The sequence below is a fragment of the Apium graveolens genome, chromosome 7, assembly GCF_009905375.1.
Source record: "Apium graveolens cultivar Ventura chromosome 7, ASM990537v1, whole genome shotgun sequence".
NCBI lineage: Eukaryota > Viridiplantae > Streptophyta > Magnoliopsida > Apiales > Apiaceae > Apium > Apium graveolens.
The window spans coordinates 222,384,237-222,395,451 of record NC_133653.1 but is presented as its reverse complement, the minus strand read 5'-3'; the positions used below and the strand labels follow the sequence as shown (position 1 = coordinate 222,395,451).

Below are 11,215 nucleotides of genomic sequence, written 5' to 3'. Positions count from 1 at the left end.
TCTTTTCAATCAGTTACGTGAAGCATGCCTGAGATTTTCTATCATTGTAGTAGTAGTAGCAGCATTGTAGAATGTAGATGCTTGTTTTCATGTAACAGTAGAGCGAGAGTTCGGATCTTTGTAGTTAATAATTGTCTAAAGATTTTAATGTTTTCAAAATTTGAGATGAATCCCTATACTTTGCAAAATGTAGAGGTTTCTGCTCTCTGTCTTTCTTTGAACCAAATAATTTAAAAATGCAAATTAGTCAACACTTACCCTTGGATCTGCAGCAGCATTAAACTACATGTATAAATATAAATATAAAAGTGATGAATGGATCTTGAAACTGAAGCTACTCCATTGACTTGTATCACGGCTCCTGGGATAACATCGAAATAATAACAAAAATAACATTTTTTTGGATTTTTTGGACTAAATGACAAAAATACCTATTTTCAATATCCTGGCCATTTTTACCAATCAAATACCCATTCTCAGATTGGGTATCTTAAAAAAAAATATTTTTATTTTTGTAAAAAAAACATTTTTCAAAAAAAAAACAAAAAAAAAATAGTTGAAATACCCAATCAGAGAATGGGTATTCGGGCATATACCCAATCTGAGAAAGCGTATTTCATATACCCAATACCAGAAAGCGTATTTTAACTTTAAAAAAAAAAATTGGTTGAAATACCCAGTCTGAGAATGGGTAATCGGGCATATACCCAATCTGAGAATGGGTAATCGGGCATATACCCAATCTGAGAAAGCGTATTCCAAATACCCAATCTAAGAAAGGATATTCCGTCGGTATTTTTGGCCGCATTTCTCAAATTTGGTATTTTGGTCACAAATTTCAGAAAAAGTGGTATTTTTGGCCTTCATCCGATAACATTGCTCTGAAGGAGGAGTAACTATATTTTATGTGTAACTTGCAGGATAAATTCGTCGTCCAGCATGAAATGGTCGAGAAAAGTTCTGTTCTCCCTGACTGTCTGCGTCAAAAAAACTGAAGTAGGTCACTAATTGTAAATTTGACTCGAATTGATCATTAATTAACTTAATTTGATCATTTTATTAAAGTCAAAAATCAAAATTACTCAAAATAGAAAAAATGGTAACTTAGAAGGGTAGAGCTCGTTTTATGCTTCAATATGATTATTAAAACTTGTTGTTTGGCTGTTTGGCTCACGGAATCATGATGGAATCTAATTTTGATTCTTCGAAAACCCAAAAATAACTCAAGCATGGAGAATTAAAGCTTGAAATTTAAGTGACAACCTGGGTAATTTTCACGAGTAGTCTGTTCTTTTTAGCACTTTATAAAATGAATATGAATTAATGGCAAACCAAAATGCTTATATTATAAATATGGAATGAGTGTACCAAGAATGACAGGTGCTTTCACACAACTGAGTTGGGACATCTATATGGGATGGTCCATTGTGTTATGGCCCAAAATTCCAACACAAGCAAAATAGCAAATGACTTGCAAATTTAGTGGTGTTGATACACATATACAAAGGTCCAAACAAGTACAAGGAGAATTTGTAGTGTCATTGTCATGTTTAGTTTTTTTCCATCAATGCTGCTACTTTCTGGCACTTCTTAGTTGTTATCACATTATCATATTCTCACCGCTCAAAATTTAGTTAGTTTTAATCTAAACAGTTCTTTTTAATGACACAGTACGCCTAATTTGATTTCCATGGTTTTAAAACTTCTAACAGCATGTGTAGTGACTGCAGAACAAGTGCCTACATGGTTAGAAAATCTTGAAAAATAAGAGGGTCTTGAAAAAGTCTGAACTTGAGACTATCCCTTATACTTGAATGTACCGATTAAACCTAAGTTGCGCTTTAAATCACATCTATCAATATATTTCTGTGCTAAAATAACTTATAAACTTAACACTGCCTGGGCTTGCAGGTGATACATTGCTTACCTAAGGTTGGCATGCATGTGAATTCAGTAAGGAAGTGGAAGTTGATACAGGTAAGTAACAGTGTGGCCTATCATAATAATGGTTTTATCACTTGTGACTTATAGGTGTCAATTAATGTATAAATTGCTTGATATTAGGCATATTTGGCACCCTTATGTGTCCCACTTTAACTTTTTCTCTCATTCATGACAACTTTGCTTCATAATCTCAGTGCTCCAGGGGCTCACTTTGATTGTTATAAATATCTACCTCGCCTCAGCACCTTGATGACTATAAAAATCAGTGTTGTTCAGTCAGTCAGTACACAACCTTTTCGACTAGGAAAATATGGAGAATTGTACATTTTGGCTCTTAGGATTTGTCTGTGTTTTGCTTTGTTGTAAGAATGAAGTTTACGCCTCTCATCAGTATCTTCAGCCTGAAGCTACAAGAGAAGCAAAACTCTCAAGCAGAACATCTTACCACTTTCAAGCTCCAAAGAACTGGTTGAACGGTACTACTTCACACACTCACTCGTCACTAGGTTCTAACTTTTCTTGTATATTTGGAGTGCTAATTTTCTTTATATATTTGAAGTGCTAATCTTGAATTTGAATAAGTTTGTTTTCATTTGTTTTATATTATGGTGCGATGATCTGGTGGGAATGATTGGGACAGAATAGATCCTAACGGTACGCTATATTGCTATTTTTACCTGTATCACAGTAAGGTAATCAGTTATTCAGATTAAATTGACTTCAATTTTAAATTTTAAATGCTATTGCAGGTCCAATGTATTATAATGGGATTTACCATTTGTTCTACCAGCACAACCCTTATGGTGCGGTGTTTGGTAAAACTATTGTATGGGGACATTCCATATCATATGATCTAATCAATTGGATTCATCTCAACAATGCTCTCTATCCGACCAATGAATTTGACGCCAACAGCTGCTGGTCCGGTTCTGTCACTATCCTTCCTGGACAGAAGCCTGTGATTCTTTACACTGGAGTTGATGTTAAGAATCAGCAGGTTCAAAATATGGCAATGCCAAAAAATCTATCTGACCCTTTTCTTAGAGATTGGAAAAAATATTCGCATAACCCTATAATGATGCGGCCTAATGGTGTCAATAAAGATGATTTTAGAGACCCTACAACTGCTTGGCAAGGTGAAGATGGAAAATGGAGGGTACTTGTTGGTAGCTTGAAGAGTGATCGCGGATTGGCAGTTCTGTACAAGAGTAATGATTTTAAAAAGTGGAGTATGTATGATCGCCCCTTTTATTCAGAAGCAAACACTGGTATCTGGGAGTGCCCAGATTTCTATCCGTTATCTACTAATAGTAGAGAAGGGGTTGAGACTTCAGGTAGAGGTCCTCAATACAAGTATGTATTGAAAGCAAGTATCAAGTTTCATGACTACTATACACTTGGCACCTATATGCCTGACGTTGAAAAGTTTATTCCTGAAACAGGACTTAGGAACATTAGTTTAGACTTAAGATATGATTATGGGAAGTTCTATGCATCAAAAACATTTTTTGAGAGTGCAAAAAATAGGAGGATCTTATGGGGCTGGATAAATGAGTCTGATAGTTCTGCAGATGATATCAAGAAAGGATGGTCCGGGATTCAGGTAATTCTTATTTGAACAATAAATTATGTTACTGATGACACTCCTTTATACTTTCTGAATTGAAGTTTATATTTCAATAGTTGATGCTACCTCTATATCAAAAGCTTGTCTTATGCCAATCTAGGAAGAAATCTGAATCAGTTTTCTGCAACTAAATAGCTTGTGCATTAATACAAGTAGATTTCATGTTACTGCTCACTTCAAAAAACTTTCTGCAGTCTATTCCACGCGAAGTCTACCTTGCGAAAGATGGAAGGCAGCTAGTTCAGTTGCCAGTCGAAGAAATTAAAAGACTACATGGAGAGCATACTGGTTTCCAAGATAAGAAATTAAAAGGAAAGTCATTATTTGAAATTCCAGTAGTAACAGCCTCACAAGGAAAAGTTTACTTCTAGTTCAGTTCCTATTTATACATGTAATAAAAGTGTAAATTCTGATTGTTCTTCTTAATTTTAATAAAAGGCCGATGTAGAGATCTCTTTTAAACTACCAAACCTGATAGATTCTGAAATGATGGACGCACACGCAGTTGATCCCCAGCTATTGTGTAGCAAAAAAAGTGCAGCAGTCAGCAGCAAAGTTGGACCTTTTGGTTTACTGATATTCGCTACGAAGGACTTGACTGAACATACTGCAGTTTTTTTTAGAATATTTAGAGATGATAACAGATATGTTGTGCTCATGTGTAGTGATCAGAGCAGGTGAGTGTCCAAACATACATCCTCCAGTTTTCAACAATACAATAGTCAGACCTTTTCTTATGAAAAGTCCAAAAATGTTCAAGTTTGTAGTTGAAAGAATTAAAGTTATGCTTCAAAATTCTAATTAAGCTCAACTACAGGTCTTCTCTGAGGAAAGGAGTTGATAAAACTACATACGGAGCTTTTGTTGACAGAGATCCGCGACATGAAGCGATTTCACTACGAAGCTTGGTATGTAAAATTTGTGCAATAATCTGAATCAGCATCTACTATAGATAACATGTATTTTGTTCTAACATTTCGAAATAATTTAATTTATTTTTAGATTGACCACTCTGTCATAGAGAGTTTTGGAGGAGAAGGGAGAGTTTGCATCACAAGTAGAGTTTATCCAACACTTGCAATTGAGAGAGAAGCTCATGTGTATGCATTCAACAACGGCAGCCTTGATGTGGTTGTGTCAAGCTTAAATGCATATAGCATGAACAAGGCATCATTTCTTAGCAACATTGGATCACAAGTTTAAAGTGTCCTAGAACCATAATAGCCAAAAATAATTGTCTTAGAGAATAGGCATGTTCAAATTTCAGAATCTTATCATTCTGAAATCTAAGAATCTCATTATTCAAATTAATCATCCTTATAGATTCGGTACCTAGTTGAAATTTCTCGTTCAAAGCCACCGTCCCAGAACCAGAATATACAAATCATCCGGAGGAATGGACTAAATGGCCAATGTGCATTGGAGGCAGAATAGATTACTCTTTTACAAGTGTGATGTGCGATTCCAAATATGTAAATCAATTATTTTTTACACGTGCAACTCAATTTTTAAGTTACATATAGATATAGATATAGGGTCCGTCAGTATTACTGTGTGATATGAAACGTTTGGAGAAATTTTGATATAAGTAGGATGTGTTCGGTAAAAGTTAAAATTTTTTATTTTAAATAATTAAAATTTAATAATGACTTTAATTAATAAATATTAAATTTTAATACAAAATTAAAAAGTCAAAAATAATTGATTTTTTATAATTCTTTGTACTTGTGCACGTATTTTAAAATTCAATGACCATGTATTTAATTTTTTTACAAAAATAAAAATTATAATATACTAGAAAAATTTTAAAATCCGCTAACCACATTAAATGAAATGTCGGATAGATATTTTGTACTAGTTTAAATGTTGGTGGGTATTTTGGGCCATAGTTATTAACTAAAAAACACAAAAAAAAATATAGCTTAAAAAAAAGAATTTAAACATAATCATTATTATGCTTATATGTATATTACTTCATACTTTCAGTTTTTATCATATGTGATGTATATATGATTATTTAAGATTTTAGCCAAACGGTCTCACCAAAACTGAAATAGATTGAAATGATACGAGAGGCGTCAACTCACGGCCTTCATCTTCTCATTTACATATATAATAATTGATGTAATGTGTTGCCCACTAAATTAATTGTTTAAGGGGGTTTGAATACAATTACTAAACAAATCGATATGTTATGAAAGTTAAGTAAGAACAGATGAATCAAATAACAATTTATATTGATCTTTAATAAACTGTTACAAAACTCTTTAAAGAACAATATTCTTAAGAGTTTCTAGGTTATACAAATACTCGAGCTGTGCACACCGCATTGTGATAACCTATTCTGTGGGTATATACTACACAGCTACAAATCAGTCCTCTATCGATTACAAGATATGTTATAAAATAATTCTAACACTCTACATATCTTAATCAACTAAGATCTTATAATTCAGCACCTTCTGATTTATCTTGCAGTCTTAACTTATCATCCAAGTCATTCCCAACGGATGGCCTTGAATTGATCAACGGATAAATGCTTTAACTTCAATGGATAATCAATCAATTGTATATATCAAAGGATGACTAACGATCGTCAACGGATGATATTGAAGTTTTCAATGAATAATCATATCACAACAGTTGATCAAATCCTGATTGTTAGACAGATCCTATCTGTAGCCTATTCGATGAATTGAATAACCTATCTGTAGCCTATTACTTCCTAAAACTGTTAGCTTTGTAATAATGACAGTTGTGCGTAAATTGAACTTATTGTTTACGACCCGTTGGATACTATTGACACAACAACTTATGAGTGGAAGTGTAGAGTCCGAGTTCAGTCCTTTTGGAAAGGTCAAAACAGAGAAAGACAGGAGTTCTGGGGAATAAATATGATACTGATTGATGATTCGGTATTGTAACCACATCAAAATTGTTTTAAAGCTTTAGTAATAGTTTGCGTACTACATTTGGAGCAACATCTAATTACTATTACTTTTTTTCTCATAGAATAACAGAATCCATGCTTTTGCATCTTCCAAACATTGTGATGATCATTTCAAAACACTAAAGGAGGGAGACATTTACATTGTGAAGAATTTCAAGGTTAAAGACTATGTAGGAGATGAAACATCTCGGCCCGTGAGGACCAAGAACCATATTTTTTTCACCCCTCACACTGAATTTGTGAAAGATTTACTGAAGGATTGCAAATTGAAAAGTATGCATTTGATCTTTTTGACATGGCTGAAATGGAGAAAATTGCTAATGACAATCGATTTCTCATTGGTAACGTCTGAAATATTTAATATATTGGATGGTTCGTACAATCGGTCTAACCAAATTTATAATTTTAGATATGGTGGGAAAAGTGGAGAATGTTTAGGAATTAATCATAACCAACAAAGATGAAGTCGGGAAAAGCAGATTCAAGTTTGAAATCTCCGACGGAAGGTTAGTTATTAAAAAACCACATAAAGGGTTAGAATTATATACCATTTATTTTGATGTAATATAGATACTTCTTCGTAAACAGTAACAAAATGAAGGTGACATTGTTCGATTTGTTTGGGCAACATATTGAGAAGGAACTTAGCAAGACTGATAAAGATAATACTTTCATTATAATCTCATGCGCTAGGGTTGGTCACTACGAAGGTGATTGAATTGAACTTAATTTTCTAAATAATAACTTATATCCTGCAACTATTTCATTACACGTTTACAACAATGCAGGAGTGCCACATCTATCAAATTACCCCTCTACAAGAATCTTTATAAACCCGGATCACTATAGTGTCACAGAGCTTAAACTAAGGTAATTTATATACACCGTATCCATTATTGCAAAAGTTTCATTCACCTATTGAATAATGTATGCTATAGTTGGGGAAAGAAAAAGACAGCTGAATTGCCAAGTACTGTCGTTACTGTTACAAAACCAACAACTGAAGCAGAAACTATAAAGTTTCTTACTGTCAAGGAGATCAAGGCCCTGAACGCATATTTTAAAAAGGTTGGCGGTTTTTTTTATTGAACGAAAATATAACCAGTAGTTTCATTTGCGTAAACTTACAGGTTGTGATACATGTATCTTTGTACATCCTTCAGCTTACTGTCAAGTAATTGCAAAACGGTTCAGCGACCAAAATAATTGGTATTTCCAGAAGTGTACAGGTTGTGATCTTGAACTAGAGAATGTAGGTGGAAAATTTGTTTGCTCGCAGAAAAACAGTTGTGGCAGAACTATTCCATACCCTGATAAAAGGTCATTTCATAGTATTGTTCACCCAAAGTTTTTATTCACTATTCTAATGTTAAATATTATACATTTAAATGACAGGTTCAGACTATGCATCTTTTATTCCGACGATACTGGCTCACTGGCAATTGTGTTTCCAGATGATGAAATCAGCCGCATAATCGACAAAGCTGTCATTGATTTGCAAACAGATTGTGCTGATATATAGTTCAGTTTCACTATCAACTACATTTGTATTTTATGTTGTACTCATTCTACTTCTGCTATTTTGTATTCTATTTTTAGGAAAAAGATGGAGATAAATTTCCTGAAACAAATTTCCTGAAATCGTAAATACATTGTTGAGACAAAAGTACACAATCAATCTTGTGATTACCAAAGACAACCTCACAAAAGGATCAACCATATATGAGGCTAAAGATATCGTTCAGAAAGTGGAAACTGTCGGAACCCATGATCCCAACACAGTGCGTACAGTGGAGATGAATGTTGCTGAAATGGAAGAAATCTCGGTTTTAAATGTCATCTTCGGACTTATTATATTTTCATTTGTTTTTTTCGGCTCACAAATTCATTTGTATATTTGTTCAGGATACGGAACATGAGGCAAGAGCCACTCAGACACCCGACACAGGCAAATCTACAAACATGAAGACTAGAGCACGGAAAAAATGGAGCCACTTCGTTTCAATGCAGAGAACTCTTCTGGGGAAAAAAATTCAAGAACATTAAATTGGAGAAAGTATGTACGAAAGCACCAAATAATTTACATGACAAAAAAATTATTACTGCATGGCTTGACTTGACTTTTTTTTCATGCAGCCATGAAACTAAGAAAGTAGTTTGGCCAACTTCTGCAATATCTCGAACTGTAGTTGGGAAATGAGAGTTGGAGATATAACTTGTTGTTTTCTAAGACTAATGTTTAATGTACTTTTATTTGTGAAACAGTAGCACATGTTGTAATAATTTCTCTTGTGTTGCACCATTTGTGAAATCCAGAATTTATTACTATGAATGCGTTCAACTATTGGTCACTTCAGTTAAAGACATTGTTGTAATGATTATTTGTTATTAGATGTAAGCCTCTCTATTAAATGCAGAGTACATGAGTTGGGGTTTTTGTATAAATTTATACTAAAAAGAGTTCACACCATAAAAATTACCACCTCAATATCCAAACAAACATAACAAATGCACAATGTCTGTAACTAATTACGACAGTGTTCAAGCTCTCGGAACTGGTAGTTATGACTGTAAAATAAGAGTTAGAGTCATCAGGTTATGGTGTGGAGCAACTAGGACTGGAGAAGAATTCAAAAATTTCAATGTCATTCTGTTGGATAGCAAGGTAATATTTTAGTTCTTAGCTTTAGCATTTCTTTAGTTACGACCGTATCGTGTAATGTGTGTGCTTCTTTCATGCAGAGTTACAGAATTCATGCTTTCATTCCCACTTCACGCGCAGAGGAACTAGCACAAGTACTAAAACTGGGTAAAAACTATAAGATCAGAAACTTCACTATCCAATTCTACAAGCCAACTGACAAATTCAGGTGCCTATGTAACTATCGACAAATAGTTTTCACAAAAGACACATTTGTGCAAGAAATAACAGAAGATGAAGTTAACATTCCGCTCGACTACTTTGATTTCTATGACCACAGCCAGCTCGAAAAACTATCAAATCAGACAACATACTTAACTGGTACAACAATAATTTTTTATGTATTATACCTTATTTGCTAATAATATGGTTGATCTTTAGTTATTCCAGATGTAATTGGTATTGTGAAGAAACATGACAAGTTTAGAGATCTAGAAAACAGACATGGCCAAAAGCAGAAACAATCAAAATTGGTCATTACAGATGGAAGGTTACCTCTAAATTTTTTTCTTAATGCAAATGTGTAGGTTTATGTGAATAATTGTAACCAAATGTTTCTCGGTAGATCTAACGTCAATATCACATTCTGGGATGCATTTGGAATTAAATTTGAGAATGTTATGAAAGAAGCTGTTGAGACTCCTGTCATTCTGATCATATCATGCTGCCGAGTGGGAAAGTTTAATGGTATAAAATTTTCTTTTTTCTCATATTATGGCTTTTCTTTAATGCATAACACCTCAAATTCATGTTTAGGGGTCGTTGATCTTGATAATGTTCCAGCTACAATAGTATACATCAGCTACAAACACCATGCTGTAGCTCAACTCAGAAAAATGTTAGTATTTCATCCAATGTAATTTACATTATGCTGTGATCTGTTTCCCTCTAATGTTTTACAAAACAGGCTACAAAATCCTGAGTTTGTTGAGAAAGTTTTCACTGAAAACCAAAAAAAGGATATTGCACTGCTGAAAGTTGCTGAGCTGAAAAAAATTGGAAAAGAATACATCGGGGTCAGCTTCTTGAACAAACTATGCATTTTATGATAATTGTTTTCATCTATTATTAATGAACATCTTTTATCTAAACAGAACAAGTTGTTAACAAATGTGAGAATTAAAGCTGTCGATGACACAACAAATTGGTGTTACTCTGCTTGCACTGGATGCAGGAAAGAAATTAAACAGGAGAACTCCGTCCATGTTTGTGAAGCAAGCAACACGTTGGTGCCATACCCAGAGATAAAGTGAGTTGCACATGTCAAATATTAAACTCCGAACTTCGAAAGCCATAGTGATAATTTACAAAACAGTTTAAACGGTCAACTTAATTTTTGGTTGCAGATATCGCATTTCAGTTCTAGCAGACGATAACACTGATGAAGTACACACACATAATTCTGGGAGATAGAGAAGTCAGGACACTGATCATGAAGAGAGCTAGAAACCTTTTCAAGGAGGTTAACAAAAAATTCTAATACCATATATAAGTCGATTTACCATAATTAAGTTAAATACTAACTTTCATATAAAAATATTTATAAAATAAAGCATGAGGGAATAATAGAGATGCCACAATGCTTGAAGGCTATAGCTGAAAAGGAGTATACAATCTTACTCAACATTAAAGAAATAAATATTTCAAGGTCCTTTCATGCGTATTGGGCATGCCAAATATGCACTGGATTCATCAACTGGGAAGAAAAGAATAGCCATCCTGCAGTTGAAGAGAATGCAACATCAACCCAGGTAAAATCATCCCAAAAAAATGTACACTCATTTTCATTGGTGGCAATTGTAATATTTCTAAACTGACTTTTTTATTACTCAGGCTACGAACTCCACATTCACTCAAGCTACAACCTCCACAAACTCTGGACAGCCTATGTCGGAACTTGACCTCGCATCAAACTAGCAGTGCAATGATTCGAAGGATATTAAATTTCCTAATTTTGTTCATAGCCAGATCATTTGTTTTCAAGTTGTAATGA

The 11,215-nt window shown here is 33.8% G+C and overlaps 2 protein-coding genes across 2 annotated transcripts; both read left to right on the top strand.

The window, feature by feature from the left end:
• Window positions 1–2,172: 2,172 nt before the first annotated feature.
• On the top strand, window positions 2,173–5,089 carry LOC141670582 (beta-fructofuranosidase, insoluble isoenzyme CWINV1-like). Its single transcript, XM_074476513.1, has 7 exons — window positions 2,173–2,598; window positions 2,694–3,278; window positions 3,387–3,547; window positions 3,766–3,925; window positions 4,011–4,248; window positions 4,389–4,479; window positions 4,574–5,089. The coding sequence occupies exons 2-7, from the start codon at window positions 2,699–2,701 to the stop codon at window positions 4,772–4,774; spliced, it is 1,431 nt and encodes a 476-aa protein (XP_074332614.1). The 5' UTR covers window positions 2,173–2,598; window positions 2,694–2,698; the 3' UTR covers window positions 4,775–5,089.
• A 2,027-nt stretch (window positions 5,090–7,116) lies between these two features.
• On the top strand, window positions 7,117–8,043 carry LOC141674499 (uncharacterized). Its single transcript, XM_074481206.1, has 5 exons — window positions 7,117–7,231; window positions 7,310–7,391; window positions 7,460–7,596; window positions 7,685–7,841; window positions 7,917–8,043. Exons 1-5 carry the CDS (start codon window positions 7,117–7,119, stop codon window positions 8,041–8,043), a joined length of 618 nt encoding a protein of 205 aa, XP_074337307.1.
• Window positions 8,044–11,215: the final 3,172 nt, after the last annotated feature.

Coding starts and splice junctions, on each gene's coding strand:
- LOC141670582 (XM_074476513.1), top strand. CDS start 2,699: ATGTATTATAATGGGATTTACCATTTGTTCTACCAGCACAACCCTTAT. Junction 3,279..3,386: donor AGAAGGGGTTGAGACTTCAG/GTAGAGGTCCTC, acceptor TTCCTGAAACAG/GACTTAGGAACATTAGTTTA. Junction 3,926..4,010: donor AGTAGTAACAGCCTCACAAG/GAAAAGTTTACT, acceptor TTTAATAAAAGG/CCGATGTAGAGATCTCTTTT.
- LOC141674499 (XM_074481206.1), top strand. CDS start 7,117: ATGAAGGTGACATTGTTCGATTTGTTTGGGCAACATATTGAGAAGGAA. Junction 7,232..7,309: donor TAGGGTTGGTCACTACGAAG/GTGATTGAATTG, acceptor ACAACAATGCAG/GAGTGCCACATCTATCAAAT. Junction 7,842..7,916: donor ATTCCATACCCTGATAAAAG/GTCATTTCATAG, acceptor TTTAAATGACAG/GTTCAGACTATGCATCTTTT.